The sequence below is a fragment of the Gastrolobium bilobum genome, unplaced genomic scaffold, assembly GCF_033153095.1.
Source record: "Gastrolobium bilobum isolate Gb01-03AN ecotype WA unplaced genomic scaffold, APGP_CSIRO_Gbil_v1 utg30568, whole genome shotgun sequence".
Taxonomy (NCBI): Eukaryota; Viridiplantae; Streptophyta; class Magnoliopsida; order Fabales; family Fabaceae; genus Gastrolobium; species Gastrolobium bilobum.
The window spans coordinates 136251-152721 of record NW_026895368.1 but is presented as its reverse complement, the minus strand read 5'-3'; the positions used below and the strand labels follow the sequence as shown (position 1 = coordinate 152721).

Genomic DNA, 16471 nt, shown 5'->3' with positions numbered 1-16471 from the left:
CATGATGAAATGCTTAGTGTTTTGTTTGATTCTGGTGCCACGCATTCTTTTATTGCTGATTATGTAGCTGAAGCATTTGGTCTGCATGTGATAAAAATGAAAACTCCTATGCGTATTGTTACGGCTGTGGGAAGAGTTTTTAATGAAGACTATGTTTGTGAAAATGTGAAATTCAAGTATGAAGGCAGGGAATATTCTGCCGACTTTATTGTCTTGCACCTTGCTTCTGTGAATTTAATTCTGGGGATGGATTGGTTGTCCAAGTACTGTGTGAAGATTGACTGCTGCAGTAAAACCATTTCTGTCTCATCTCATGATGAAGAAAGGGAGTCTCCTTATTTGTCTGTACTTCAGGTGGTAAAGGCCTTGAAGGAAGGAGATTCCGGGTATGTTTTATTGGGAGGTCTGGTTGGCGTCAACAAGGAGCCAATTTCTGTTATTCCGATTGTCTCTGAGTTTGAGGATGTCTTTCCGGATGAAATTCCGCACTTTCCTCCAGAGAGGGAAATTGAATTTGCAATTGACTTATTGCCTGGTGTGGGACCTATCTCCCTTGCCCCATACCGGATGTCACCTCTAGAATTATCTGAATTGAAGAAGCAGATTGAAGACTTGTCCAGTAAGAATTTTATCAGACCGAGTGTGTCTCCGTGGGGAGCACCGGTGATCTTTGTTAAGAAGAAGGATGGGTCTATGAGATTATGTACAGACTACCGGCAGTTGAACAAGGTTACTGTTAAGAATAAGTATCCTTTGCCGCGGATAGATGATTTGTTGGATCAGTTGCGGGGTGCGACTGTATTTTCTAAGATTGATCTCCGGTCCGGGTATCATCAAATCCGGGTAAAGCCGGATGACGTCCCGAAGACAGCTTTCAGGTCCCGTTATGGGCACTATGAGTATCTGGTTATTCCTTTTGGGCTTACAAATGCACCAGCCGTTTTCATGGGTTATATGAATCGGATCTTTAAAGCCTATCTGGATCAGTTTGTGGTGGTCTTTATAGATGACATACTGATATATTCAAAGAGTAAAGAAGAGCATTCTGAGCATCTAAAGGTTGTTTTGCAGATTCTGAGAGAGCATCAGTTGTATGCTAAACCATCAAAATGTGAATTCTGGCTTTCTGAGATACAATTTCTGGGCCATGTCATCTCATCTGAAGGAGTGGCAGTGGACCCGAGCAAGATTGAAGCAGTGGTAGAATGGGAACGTCCTAAAAATGTTACAGAGATCAGGAGTTTTCTTGGTTTGGCTGGATATTATAGGCGTTTTATTGAGGGATTCTCACGGATGGTTTTACCTTTGACACGGTTAACCCGTAAAGGGAACCCATTTGTGTGGACCCAAGAATGTGAAGTGAGCTTTCAAGAGTTAAAAAGGAAGTTGACTACAGCTCCGGTATTAATATTGCCGGATCCTACAAGTAAGTTTGTGGTGTATTGTGATGCTTCTAAGTTTGGGTTAGGCTGTGTGTTAATGCAGTTCCGTCAGGTGGTCGCTTATGCTTCTCGGCAGTTGAAACCGCATGAGGAGAATTATCCGACACATGATCTTGAGTTGGCAGCCGTAGTGTTCGCATTGAAAATTTGGCGACACTTTCTATACGGGGCCGATTTTATTGTCTACAGTGACCACAAAAGTCTAAAGTATCTGTTTGATCAGAAGGAGCTAAACATGAGGCAACGCCGATGGGTGGAATTTCTGAAGGATTATGATTTTGAATTGCAATATCACCCTGGTAAAGCCAATGTAGTAGCTGATGCTTTAAGCAGAAAGACGCTTGGTATGGCCAATTTGATGATTTCCGAGTATAACTTGATTGAGAAATTCAGGGATCTCCACATTCCTGTGAATACAGAAGATAGTCCACATTTATTGACTACTACGGTAGTCCTGAATTCATTAGTTGAGCGGATTAAAGAGGCTCAATTGCTTGATGAAGAGATTCAGTCTATGAAAGAGCAGGACTTTGTGTCCACTGATAGGTTCGGTCTTAAGTTTTACAAGGATCGGATCATTGTTCCAAAAGGTCAGATGGTAGATGAGGTATTAACTGAGGGTCACATGGGTAAGTACACTATCCATCCTGGTGCTACCAAGATGTACCAAGACTTGAAACGGAATTTCTGGTGGTCGGGAATGAAGAAAGACATTGCTCTATTTGTGAGTAAGTGTTTGACATGTCAGAAAGTTAAGATTGAGCATCAGAGACCTTCTGGATTACTGCAGCCCTTGGATATTCCGGAATGGAAATGGGTCAGTATTTCTATGGATTTTGTAGTAGCATTACCGAGAACTCAGGCTGGTTTTGATTCCATCTGGGTAGTTGTTGACAGATTGACAAAGTCTGCACATTTCATACCAGTTAAAACGAGTTTCTCCACAGAGCAGTTGGCTCGGATATATGTAAGAGAGATTGTGAAACTTCATGGTGTTCCTGAAAGTATCATTAGTGATCGGGACCCTAAATTTACTTCTAGACTCTGGGATGCAGTGCAACAGGCCTTCGGTACACAGTTGAGGCTGAGCACGGCTTATCATCCCCAGACTGATGGTCAGACTGAGAGGACTATTCAGACCCTGGAGGACATGTTGAGGGCTTGTGCCTTAGAGCAGGGAAATGCATGGGATAAATATCTTCCTCTAGTGGAATTTTCCTACAATAATAGTTATCATGCCAGTTTGGGCATGGCTCCGTATGAAGCTTTGTATGGCCGTAGGTGCAGGGCGCCTACTTGTTGGTCAGAAATTGGAGAGAGGCAGTTATTTGGGCCTGATATGGTCCAAGAGACTACCGATCAAATTATGATGATTAAGGATCGATTGAAGAAAGCACAGAGTCGCCAAAAGAGTTATTATGATGCAAAGCATAGACCCCTTGAATTTTCAGAAGGGGATCATGTATTTATCCGTTTGTCTCCGACTACGGGTGTTGGGCGTGCTCTAGGAGTGAGGAAGTTGAGTCCTAGGTTCATTGGGCCCTACCAGATTATGAAAAGGGTCGGACCTGTGGCTTATCAGCTTGCCTTACCTCCACATCTGTCAAATTTGCATAGTGTTTTTCACATCAGTCAACTTCGAAAATACGTGCCGGATGAATCCCACATTGTACAGCCGGACAATATCGAAGTAAGAAAAGACTTGAAGTTTGTTGTGGGACCGTTTAAGGTTCTAGCACGTGATGAAAAAGTGTTGAGAAACAGGACTATTCCCATGATCAAGGTACAATGGGAAGGATTGACTCCTGAGGACGCCACTTGGGAGCGGGAGAATGAAATTCTCCAGCGATATCCTGAGTTTGATGTCAGGTATATGTATATTTGATATTTGATTTTGTGGGCAAAATCCTTAAAAGGTGGGGTGAATATAATGACCCTAACTGGTAAATCTTAGTTAGAGATTTAATTTAAGGATTTAAATGCCATAATTAGATTCAGTGAGCGATTTCGAGTATTTTGACTGTAATCATGACTATGTTATGAACAGTGCGTTCTGCCGGAGAATTTACAGTTTTGTGAATTAACCGGTAGAGCTTAAAATGAGCAAAATAATTTTAGGAACATAATTTGAAAATTCTGATGACAAATATGAGTTCAGAACGAAAAATTGTATAGTCTGGCACTTTCCGTGAAAATCTCGTGAATAGTGTTTCTACCGGGTATTTTGTACTGCTGTTTAAGCAACCGGTAGAGTCCAGAAATAAATAATTGATGAAATAAGAATAAGAAAGTCCAATATATGCCAAGCAAGTCAATATAGGCCCAAGAAAATGATAAGTTTATAAGTTTTAAGTTTCGTAAGTAAAGGAAGTACAATTAGTGATGCACAGTGCATTTCGTCAAAAACGGTGCAAAAACCATACTGTGAATTATGAATATTGTTCCTTAGGAAATAAAAATTAATGTAAATGATTTTAGGAAATAAAAAATATGTTTGTAGCTTTGAGTTAGTTCCGGGTCAATTTAAGTTAAAATACGCGATAAAAAAACATCCGATGAAAATGGCCACATGTGCCTATATAGCCTTGTCACTTAAATGAAACACTATTCATTTCAGATTTTCTTCTTCTCTCTCTTGCATGGCCGAGCTGCACATGGAGGGGAAGGGGCTAGGGTTTCAAATTTTCCTTCTTTGATTTCTTCATCATCCATCCACCAAATCCAATGACCCACCACATGAAATTGATTGGAAACCACTCAATGAATCCATTCCACCTATCCATTTGAGCTATAGTTGAGTGTGTGAAGAGTTATTCCTCCTCTCATTTTCGAGTTACTATTCATTGGAGGAGAAAAAGTGAGTTTTTGGATGGAGCTTGGCTTGGAGATTGCTCTCTAGGCTTTGTACAAGTGTTTAGAGGTAAGAAACCTCTATTTCCATGATATTATTTTGATGATTTAAGTTATGAAATTGATGAGCATATTTTGTTGGGAAATAATTGATGTTAGAATGTGAAATTTATGATGGATTATTGTTGTTTAGGAAGTTATAGTGTTGAGTAAGCATCCACATGTGATATAAAAATTTAAAAGTCCTATTGCATATTCCTCCTAGGTTTCGGCCATCATGGAGTGAGTAGGAGTTATTGTGGAAAAAATTATATTATGTATTGTGAAGGTATAGTGTGTTGGAAATGAGTGAAAATGGATGAGTTAGTAAGAATGCCTAAGTAAAAAGGACTTGGTGTCTAAACTCAAAATAGGAATTTAGTGGAAGCATTCCTAGGTGTTTGCAAGTTGTAATGAAGTAACGAAAATGCATTGTAAAAGAGAAGGATCTTTGGAAATTCCCCTTGTAGGATTCGACCTATAGGGTATTTAGGGATATATTTTGTACATTTTATTTTAAATAAAATGTGTTGTAATAAATTGTATAAAGGTGATGAGTTTTGAAGAAAAATAGCATGATTTATGTTGAAAATTCCTAAGGGAATGGTTGATTAAATTAAAGAACACCAACAGTTATAAAGAGGTCTAGACTTGTGTATTGGCATAGGATTGGCAAAAATGCAAAGAAAGGAAAATAAGCGATAAAATGTATGCTTATGAAATAATTATGGTATTGCATCATTTTATTGATGCATTGTAAATTATTCTCTAGGTGTGCCTAGGGATTGAGAAGGATCGGAAATCTCTTGAAGCGATAAAAGTAACTTGTTCCACAAGTAAGCGTATTGGTAAAGCTTCAAGAGGTAAGCTCTATGTTTAAGGAGTCTTTTCCTGCTTGAGTGCTCCACCATGGTTAGTGAACTATGGTTGGACTGTATGACTGTGATTTAGATGCTTTGTATAGATGCATTCATATAGAGTTATTTGATAACATGATATGTTTTGCTCTGATATGACTTCTGTAATATGATTTCTGTAACAATCTCTGGCCATTGATTGTATAGTACCCGGACGTCCGCTTTGGGGTCCTCCCTCGGGACTGATGGTGTACTCCTCTGATATGTCTGGTTCCGCTTTGGGGTCCTCCCTCGGGAACACGTGCGTTGATTTCCGCTTGGGGTCCTCCCTTGGGAATGACGGCGCACATCTCTGATATGATATGGATATATGCTCGGTTCTGTTATGATATCTGTTATATGTTGTATTTGTATACTCTGTATCTGAATTTCATGCAGGAGTGAGCCAGGGGTATGGAGAATTCTCTATAAACCTGGAGCTTATTGAGATTTGTAATCTCACCCCTCTTTGGGGACACATTTTCAGGTGCCCAGATTTCCGGTGAGTCCTCACTAGGCAGGGACACGACACGTGGCTGAGGCAGTTGACAGACCGGATTTTGAGTGGCTGTAGGCTGCTACCTTTTTGGAGTGTTTGATGTATTTTAGTATTTTCGCATTTGATGGATCATGATATTGATCCTTTATTTTGTATATGGCCTGTATATGTTTTGTACATGTATGTCAGTTTGATGCATGTACATTTGAGTATTCAGGAACGTTATATGATGATGTAGTATTCAGATAGGTTTATGTTTTGATGGCATGCTGTTAGATTTAGTGGCACGGAGCCATGTTATGCATGCGCCCATGTATGGGTATTCGATTATATTTGGATATCTGGTATTTCTGAATTGATATGTTGTATAAACTGTTTATCAGGAAATGCTTCTGAGTGGGATTGGAAAATCCCCAGTTGTCCGATTTATAGAGGAAACTCTGCCCGATTTTCGTTTACGCCGAGAAAGAATTAAGTTAGAAAAAGAAAAAAGTTAGCTCATATTTTCGTAAGTTAAGTCTTCCGCTGTTTTCTGTTTTATCATATGTATGTTAATTGAACCGGCTCGAGACGGGGATGTTACACCCTCTCTCAAGTATCTATGAATGAGATTCCCTTGAGGGTAGGCTGATCACTATGCACAATAATAATCGATATAGTCAAGGCGTGGGGTGTGTGCATAATGACAAGCTAAGAGAGAGGATTTTTTTAGAGTGTGTTCCTTATTAGTTTAACCCCTTATTTATAGATGGGTTACCTGAAGGAGTGTACTTCTGGGCCTCTTAGGAATATTGGGGGCCCAAGTCCAACTACTTAGTTGTCTGTATATGATCGTCATCAATAGGAGATTCTCTTTCTTTTGTGTTGTCCTTTATTGGTCCTTCTAGAATATGGACATTTGTCAGGTCCATAACAGCTTCAAAAATTGTGGGCCCCACAAAATATTGTATGTGTAAAAAAAAAATTTGTGTCATTTTAAATAATGAATTCAAACCCCTTAGTATAATTATTTCAACTTCTATAAAATAGAGTAGCTAGGTGTAAATAGATTAGCATAAGTTAGGCTTTGACTTAAATAAATTAGATCCGTGTAAAAAACTTTAAGATTGGCCTGGCCTGACCTTTTAGTCTGTATAGGCCCAGATTACAAGTCTGGTCTGACATGTATTTAAAAAATAAAAGCCTTGGCCTAGACCTGTTAGCCTGTTTAAGCCTATTAAACATTCAATATTTAATAATTTTGAATAATAAAGTAATATTAGTTTAGTTATTTTTTAATCAAAAAAATATTTCTGCAGTTACTGCAGATAAGTTATCTGCAATAAGCCCAATACGACGTCGCTTTGGAGCGAAAATCATGATATTTTTATAATTTTAATTTATTTCAGAGTTATTATAGTCTTTATAATTATAATTTTTTAATATTTCAATCCCAAAACGATGTCGTTTGCAGTAACTGCATAAAATTTTTTTTGATTAAAAAATAACTAAAATAATATTATTTTATTGTTCAAAATAATTAAAATAATAACTTTATTTATTTTATTTAATATAAATAATATGATATAGGCCGGGCCATAGATTTATAGGCCCGACATGTACAAAAAAGCCTATTGTTTATTTTTTAAATAGATTTTTTTAAAAGTCTAGGCCTGTTTTATTTGACTATTTGTAATAAGTCAAACCTGACCTAATATAGGCTATAAGCCATAGGCCCTATAAGCCGACATTTCCCATTTAGACCCTTAATTACTACTTACTAGTCTTACACAACTTCTACAAAATTCAAAAAAAATCAAGGATAGTTGTTACATAAAATAAAGTGGTAAGAATTACTCATTCGTTTAATTTTTAATAAATATGCCAACTTATTATATATGCTAAAAAAATTTAACAAAAAGATTCTCACTATCCAGCATTTTTATGTAAATGTCTTAGTTTTATAATTTCATTCTTTCAAAATTGAACAGTAATAATCAAGTTAGCTCATCCCAAGGATATATACCATACCCAGCTTATTGCATAGTGGCACCACATGCACTGCTCCAACCTGGCAGATATGAAAACTTATCACTTTCATATGTGGATAATTTGACCATAGAGTTTCCTTCAAAACCTAGTATAATTTCCGTATGTGAAAGTAAAAGGGTCCTAATATTAAAGTAGCCGTTGACAGAATCGATAATATAATGGTCGTTTTTCTATGTAAGCAATAACACATATAATAAACAAATCAATAATTACAAAATTATTGCATATGGTCACATGTTCTCCATACTCTTTGTGGACACTATAGTCCCCAAACATGCTGGGAATGCTCTTATTTGCAACTATTATTATCTCACAATAACACTAACCACCCTATCATACATGTCCTATTAGGAACCACCAAGCACGTGGCCACTAAATCTCGATCTTTTCGTGATTCTACCATTATATATAGTTAGTTATGTCCACTGACAAAACTTTGCTCAAAATCGTAGTTGGCTTCTCAGAAACTGTCATCATAATGCCAAAATCTTCAGCCATTTGCAAAATATTTTTTAAACCATGTTCACTTGATCCCGTAAGCATATCAGCGCAATACTTTAATATAAAAAATGGATATTTTTTGATGTAATGCAGATGTTCTCACATGCATTGTTTAACACACAAATGGATTCTAATTGGGTATATTATGTAACTCATGGATAAGGTTAAGTGCTACTCTTAAGGTTTGTTGTCATATTACAATGTTCTGATGGGAAGTTTCACTATATATGTGTGTGGGTAAGATGTGTTAACTTTTTGCTTATTACAATTATAGCATATAGTTTGAAACTCGTGACTTAAAAGCTCTCAACTTGCCATAAGCAAATACTATTTTGAACATGAATTGGAAAATGTATCCTCTATAATTACTCAAGTCATTATCATTACATAATTTCAACCAAGAATGTTCACTAGTATTAAAATTTCTGTGAACCTAGCCCCATTGCTTTTTTCTTTTTTTTTTTATTAATTCTAACCCACGAACACACATTTCTAAAAAATTAACCTTTGTCTTTTTCGCCTAGTGAAATTAATTAATTCACAAGAGATGACAAATGAGTAACCAGAAATATGGCAAATTAGCAATACTCGTTCATTTGTGACAGCCAATAATAACTAATATGATGATGCGGTGGTACCATGCTTCCCAAGAAAAACTCTGAAAACACCATGTACGATTAAAAAAAAGAAGAAGGAAAATGTCACACAATCAATTCTCACAAGGACTAATCTTATTTTTGATTAACTTGTGATTAAATTTAATTTTTTTATTTGATGAATAAGGATAATAAGAATCGACCTACAAGGACTTATGACCTAGCCTATATTAGATCAGACTTGGCCTATTACAAATAGTAAAATATAATAGGCCTAGATTTTTAAAAAAAAAATATTTAAAAAACAGATCATAAGCTTTTTTGTACATGTCGGACCTACAAGTTTACAGGTCAGCCTATATCATCTTATTTATTTTAAATAAAATAAATAAATAAAATTATTATTTTAATAATTTTAAATAATAAAGTAATATTATTTTAGTTATTCTTTTAATTGTTGAATGTTTAATATGCTTAAACAGACTAATAAGCCTAGGCCGAAGCTTTTATTTTTTATATATATGTCAGGCTCGACTTATAATTTAGGGCTTACACAGATTAAAAGTTCAGACCAGACCCAATATTTTTTACACATGTCTAATCTATTTAAGTAAAAGCATAACGTAGCCTAGCCTATTAATTTACACCTGGAATCATTTGTCCCGAAAACTTAATTAGAAGAAGAAGAAAACAAATAAATGATTTTATTAGATAAAAAAAATAGATAAGAAAGGTGAAGCTGAAGTGTTAATGAACATTACATTATTTGAATATCTCAAAAAAAAAAAAACATTACATTACATTATTTGAATTTATGTATCTGCATGCGAATTCACCTGAGCTGAAGTTTCTACAGTTACTTTGCATGTCAGTGAACAGTTATTTTGACCACTGTCATCATTGGCATATTATCCACACAAGGGAAAAGAAAAGTGTAGAGAGAGAGAGAGAGAGAAGTAACTTGAAAGTTGGGGGGGTGAAATGGAGTTTGCAAGATGGTAGAGATTAAAGACAAGAGAATTGAAAGTGGGTGACAGCGATATCACATGAAATATTGAGTAAGGACTCTGATGATCCACTCCTGCTCCTTCCTTTGTCATGAACAAAGAAAATCGACAACGTCCCATTCACGAGAATGACCATTTCCAACTCTCTTTGTTTTCTTCCACCCTTTCCATTTGCTTGTCGTTTTTCCTTCTTGAAATGTGTGTTTGATTCCCTTCCTCTTTTTTTATACATACTTTTGTCAAGTTTCATTGGATTTTGTTCACTCATGCTATATTTTTTTTGGTACAATCACTCATGCTATACTTATTGATGAAATCAGCATGCATAAATCTTTAGCCTCACACCACTTGCAATTTTTTTTTTTCTTCAACAGTACTAAGGTTTGATTCAAAAGCAAGCAAAAATAATTGGATTAAAAAGAAAATGTTATAAATGTAAGCAAAGAATCTCCTTTTTTTGTTTTTGTGGTCCATGCTATATAATAATTGCCTGCAATCAGACACCAGATAATTGGAAATTTTCTCATAACCCATTATACTCAAAAAGTTTAAAGAAAACTTGCTATATTAATTAACTTATAAAAAAAAGGTGATGAACCCTTTATTCTTTGATATAAAATTTTTCAAACCCCATAAAGAAAAATTCATACTTGATATATCTTATTTTATACATAAAGTTTACCAAAACATGGGTTTTAATTTAAGAACTCATTAAATTAAAAAGTATGGTAATAAATTGACACCCTCTTGATTTCATCCGGAAAACTACATATTCCAATTTGAAAACTCTCTCCCTTTCTTGATCAATTGAAATGTTGTGGCTCCAACCATGGCCAGAGGCCAGATTGCTCATCAATGCCACAAAACATGCTGCTTAAGCTCTCTTCTTTGACCATGTGATCAATCTTTTGGCACTGAAGATCTGGCCTTGAAGTAGTACTAGTTTGGAAAAGCTGAGCCACTCCTGTTGGTCTAGCAGAAGATGGAAAGAGGGTTCTGCTGGTGTGTTGAGCTGATAGAGGACTATCAATAGCTGGTGTTCTTGAGATATCCAACTTAAGTTCTGAGCTGTTTTCACTTCTATTGCTGCTTGATCCCTCTGTTTCCTTATTGAGGTTGATAGATTCAGTTGGTTCTCTGCTTTTCAGTGCCAATATCTGCAGCATTCACAAAAGTTAAATTAGCTAATTCCGAAAATGGCACAAATTATATGCAGTAAAGGTTGGAGTATAAAGTATAAATGAATTAAAACAAGTGTCAATCTGAAAATAATTATTTCCAAAACCAAGGAAACTATGCAAGAGTAACATGCCATTGAGTGGAAACTGGTCTTAATGAAGTTGCTGTGGATCATAGGAAAAAGCAACTTTGTAGAAAGTCATCATTAGTTTGAGAAGTTGATGAAAGGAAATAAAGGTTCTGAAAACTATGAACTTTTTTTTTATACTTAGAAAAAAGTATCATGATTACTTAGCTTCAGTCTACAGAATCAAAACAACCATATAAAGCAGAACTGGAACATCTCTTTATTTCTTCATAAAATTAGTATAAGAATTTTTTTTTCTTCTCTTCTCAGTTCTCTTTTAACATAATAAAGCTATAAAGAAAAGAGAAAGATAAAACTTTTAGGACACTAAAGAACCGTTTGATTGGATCATGAGTTGAGAAAATTACAAACCTCTGTCTGAAGATTTTGGTTCTGAGATTGAAGTGCATCATTATCTGCCTTGACAGCATCATATTGTCTTTTGAGAAGATCATAGTCTTTCTCCAACTGTTTAGTCTTCCACCTAGCCCTTCTGTTTTGGAACCATATAGCAATCTGTCTAGGTTGCAGCCCAAGAGCCCTTGCCAGCTGCATTTTCCTTTCTGGTTCAAGCTTGTTTCCCAATTCAAAGCTCTTCTCAAGTGTCTTCACTTGTTCCATGTTTAGCCTCCTCTTCTTCTCCCCAATCTGTGATCCATCATCAGACAATTCTTCCTCAGCATTAGCTTCTTCTCCAAGCTCAAGCCCTGAAAATGACATAGATCTCTTGCCTAGAAAGGATGCTCCTCCTGCATCATCAACATATGAAACCCTGGTATTAGTCCCATAATATTAAACTAGTTTGGTGTTGTGTGTGTGCTTTTGTGTTGTTTTACTGAAAGAGAGTACCATGGTACTCTTGAGGTGCACATGAGGTTATGATTGAGTTGAGTGAAGCTGGAGTTTGCTGGTCATCTTGATGAGGGGTTTGTAGCATGAAATTTGCTGGGAAGAAAGCCATATCCTTGCCTGTCACTGATCTTCAATAGCTGAATGATATTTTGATTATCATGTTGTATGACAAGATAAGATTGCTGATGCTAATAGGTTAGACCGTGCTGTTGTGGAGGAAACTAAGGTCTAGAGCATATCATCTTCTGCTAAATTGAAGAGGATGACAAATTGTTTTGAAGGATGGCTTATATATATGGCTTATCAGTTTTAGGGAGAGGTTGAGTTCTCTTAGGTGAATGTTTTGGAAAGGTTAGACTATATTGTTGTGGAAGCAACAATGACAAAGACTAAGGTCTAGTGCACAACTCTTCTGCTAAATTGAAGAGGATGGACAAATTGTTCTGAAGTATGGTTTATATACCTTATCAGTTTTAGAGAGAGCTTTTGTTCTCTTATGTGAATATTTGGAAAGGAAAAGGTGAAAGTAGAAAGAAAAAGGGGGGGGGGGGGGGGGAGAGATGTTTTAATCTATAGTTCTATACATCAACTTCAATATATATCACTTGGAATTTTTTTTCTCATTGTATGTAAGTTGCTATTGTTATATTTAATTTATGAACATGAAAAGGAAAAATAATTAGTTAAACTTTTTACACTGAAAAAATTGCAGGCTATTAGATGTCAGAATGACGTTTAGTGTTTGGAAAAAGAATAAAGAAAATTAGAAATATATTTAAATAGGAGGAAAAGAAAGCTACCTCCTCCGCGTCAACCTGTCTAATATTCCATTGGAGTGTGTGCTTATGTAAGCCCGTTAGTTGCAATTATTTTCCTAATGATAAATTAGTTTCTCACTTAGGAGACAAGCAGCAGGGCTTTTCTTTACAAAGAAAGTTGTCTTTAATAATAGCTATGGAATTGGAAATGCAGCTATAGAGGCTTTTCATGTCCATGATTCCATAGTTAAGGCCAAGAAATGGAGATTCGTATATTATATATTGGGGTCCGGCTCTTTATTAATCGTTGTAGTATTAGTATAATTAATGAATCTTTTCTTAATTTTTCTCTTGGCCGTTTAATTTTCTTGAACCTTTTAGAATCTGCACCTTTGTGACAGGTTCATAACAATTCTTTTATTTATGGGTTTAGTGTGTGTCGTTCAAAAGGATACAACTTATGTTCTTTTAGTGACTTGTCATACTCTGTGTAATTTTGAAAAATTTTTTTTTTTTTACTTTACACATCAGCGATGTGACTGAGGAGAGAGAAAAGAAAACAGCTTTTTAGATTTACATAGAGTATGACCGGTCATACTATGTGTAAATCATCTAAAAAGACACAACTTGTATCCTTGTAAATGATAGTCTTTTTACCCTTTATTTATTAATAAAAGCATAAACAAAAGGCAGTAGATGGGGCAGGTGTTCTTACTTAGAGAGGGGAAGAGGGGTAGGGGTTTCTTAGGAAAAGAAACTTAATTTGATGGTGTGGTGACAAACATTTTTATGTTGTCTTAATTTCATGAAGAAGAAAAAAGGAGGTTACTTAAGGGAAAAAGAGAAATGAGTTGGCTATAACTTTGAATCCAAAAGAATGGATTGGGTTTTTCTTGGGGGTAAGATGAGAAAGTGAAAGATAGAAGAGGCAGGAATCTAGGGGATGGGTCCAATGAAGAGGGGCAGGGTTTGCTACCTAACCTACCAACAGGTATCGTGCATTATTAGGATGAAGCTCTTTCGCATCAACCATTATCCCTGGCATAAGTTTCAGCCAAGCTCTTATCTAAATGCCTGTGTGTCTACCTATGTGATGAGGGTTGAAAATCCAAGCTAACACTGTGTTGTTATTACCCTACCATAGCTTGGTCTTATTTGTCTTCTTCCTTACCATATATATGTCCATCTACATGCATGCCACATTGCCACTGCTCCTCTCACTATGGTTACACTGCCAACTCTCTTCTAAATGGCCTGCAGTACATACCCTTGTATACATTATATATATGCATGTATCCTCTTCCAATTCCCCTTTCTCTCTCTTGCTCAATCTTCAACACATTAATATAAATATTCTTACGGTTGAATAAACAATTGAAATCTCTTAAAACAAAACCCAACATGCATATTTTTTTTATATAATATATAATGATATATGCTTTGTGCAACCAATGTGGTTTTCCCTTCTACTTGCCAATGTGCCTAATTTTTTTACCATACAAGTCAACCATGGGACCATTTGTTAAGGCCATAATTAACATGGTGAATAGGAGATAGTGTTCAAGATTTGGATACTCTTTAACTTCAGGTGCCCTTTTTTTAATATTTTTTTTAGTTTAGATTGGCTTATGATGTGTTCTGGATACTACTCATCTTAGGCCCACCAGTTGAGTCTAGGGTTGGCAAAACGGGTCAACCCGGCTCAACCTGGCCCAACCCACATTCAACTCGTAAAAAACGGGCCGGGTTAGGGTTGGCCCGAAAAAATAAACGAGCCAGAAAACTCAACCCAGCCCGACCCGAGCCGGGTTAGGGTTGGCTCGATAATCAGCTCGCGGGTTGGCTCGGAAAAAAGCTCGCGGTTTGGCTCGGAAAAAAGCTCGCGGGTTAGCTCGAAATGATGCCAGTGGGTTGGCTCGCGAGTTGGCTCAAAAAAATTGATTTTTGTGGAACTAGTCTTATTTATGGACTTGTATTAAACAAGTTTAAAGTTCAAAATGTAAGCTTTCATCTTCCACTGATCAAAATTAAGCTAAATAAAATCAAACGGTCAAAAAAAAAAAGAAAAAAAAAATATTTGACAGCAATAAACATACAAATGGACCAAAATGCTACCCTATTCTTAATAAAATTTATAAGTTTCTAATTGAAAAAGCTAATTATTTATAAGTTCAAAATGTAAGCTTTCATCTTTCTTATTATTATTATTATTTTTTAATACAGTCATATTATTTTTTTTATTTTTTTTAATTAAAAAAAATACCCAACCCGCAAGCTGGCCCGTTTGACCCGCGGGCTGGCTCGTTTGGGTCTGGGTTGTATCAGGTCGGGTTGAGTCGGGTTGGCAGCTCATTTAGGCCAACCCAACCCGACTCATTTAGGACGGGTTGCGAGCCAACCCTCGGGTTGGCTCGTTTTTGCCATCCCTAGTTGAGTCCAATCTCCTAAACCCGCAGTCTAAAATATTCTAGAGGGCACCCATGGCAAGCCATAGAGGCTCACCATTGGGACATTTCTCGATCCCTGAACTGCTGCTCCTGTACACTGACAGAGGGCAGCATGGAGGGGACTCTCATGGCTTGGAGACAGCTCATGGGCTGACCAACGGTCTTCCCCATGCTGGAGAGGACTCTCCTCTCTAAATACCCCCTCACACATGGAGGGGGGATCTTCTCCCCCACTCTTTACTATGTTGTTACTCTGCTCACTTGGTAGATTCATCCTTCCATACACACACCCCCCTTATGTGTAACGTCTGGCAACTTGCAAGAATCAACGACTGTCCACACACACTAACACTAGACTTTTCAGCGTGTTTTGTCCTCACTCGCACACTTCCCGAGAAAACTTCCCAGGAGGTCACCCATTCCAGAATTGCCCCAAGTCAAGCACGCTTAACTATGGAGTTCTTCCAGCGACGGGGGTACATGAATGAATCGAATCAACACCCGAAAGAGAGGGATTCCACAGACTGTGCTGGTATGAGACAGTATAGTTGGGAATAGCTTATAAGAATTAATTGGTACTACCTATACTAACAAGATGCATCTACTTTTCGGTAGCCCGGAACAGAAGAACTCCATAGTTAAGCGTGCTTGACTTAGGGCAATTCTGGGGTGGGTGACCTCCTGAGAAGTTTTTCCGGGAAGTGTGCAAGTGAGGACAAAGCACGCTGAAAAGTCTCGTGTTAGTATGTGGGGATAGTCGTTGATTCTTGAAGCGACCGGACGTTACATTATGCTCCATGGGAAGCTCCACTAATGCCTTGGTCTCTACCATTACCACTATAGACACCCCATATATCAACATACGTCACCCTTCATGGCACACATTTTATATACACCAACCGTACATGATGCAAGGCAATTCATAACAAATGTACGGCTTTGGTTATACGAGACACTATTGGTGAGACTAACATTTTACCTTAATAAGATTTAATGTGGGTCGGAATTAAGTCGAATCATAACATTTGAGATGATGATGGTAAGCAGAAAGAATTACGTCTTGATTAGTAACTACAATTTTTTGGTCTAGTAATAAACGCGAGACGGGAAATAAAGACGGGGAAATAAAGGCTCATGAAATTACATTCATCTTTTCTAGGCAACAACAATTAATTTACTACAAGATTTGGCTACGACCTGAATTTAGCTTTGGGATTGGGGTTTTCACATACCAGTGAAAAGGACAT

General features: G+C 36.8%; 1 protein-coding gene and 1 long non-coding RNA gene across 3 annotated transcripts; one reads left to right on the top strand and one right to left on the bottom strand.

Annotated features, from left to right (window-relative positions):
- Window positions 1-3931: 3931 nt before the first annotated feature.
- Window positions 3932-5884, top strand: LOC133307491 (uncharacterized). The gene is made up of 3 exons (XR_009751040.1): window positions 3932-4362; window positions 5104-5194; window positions 5715-5884. It is a non-coding gene; the product is annotated as an uncharacterized LOC133307491 (long non-coding RNA).
- Window positions 5885-10396: 4512 nt separating this feature from the next.
- Window positions 10397-16471, bottom strand: LOC133307508 (homeobox-leucine zipper protein ATHB-13-like). Of its 2 annotated transcripts, XM_061508027.1 has the most exons (4): window positions 16457-16471; window positions 12017-12131; window positions 11540-11916; window positions 10397-11018 (listed from the first exon to the last, which is right to left on the bottom strand). In XM_061508027.1, the coding sequence occupies exons 1-4, from the start codon at window positions 16469-16471 to the stop codon at window positions 10665-10667; spliced, it is 861 nt and encodes a 286-aa protein (XP_061364011.1). In that variant the 3' UTR covers window positions 10397-10664. The 2 variants fall into 2 exon arrangements, with proteins under 2 accessions (XP_061364011.1, XP_061364002.1); XM_061508018.1 differs by lacking the exon at window positions 16457-16471 and having other exon boundaries at window positions 12017-12469.

What these genes read in the sequence shown, in the direction of transcription:
- LOC133307508 (XM_061508027.1), bottom strand. An exon ending in TGCACCTCAAGAGTACCATG is followed by an intron (nt 11,917 to 12,016) that starts GTACTCTCTTTC and finishes TTGATGATGCAG; the next exon opens with GAGGAGCATCCTTTCTAGGC. An exon ending in ACCAAAATCTTCAGACAGAG is followed by an intron (nt 11,019 to 11,539) that starts GTTTGTAATTTT and finishes TGAATGCTGCAG; the next exon opens with ATATTGGCACTGAAAAGCAG.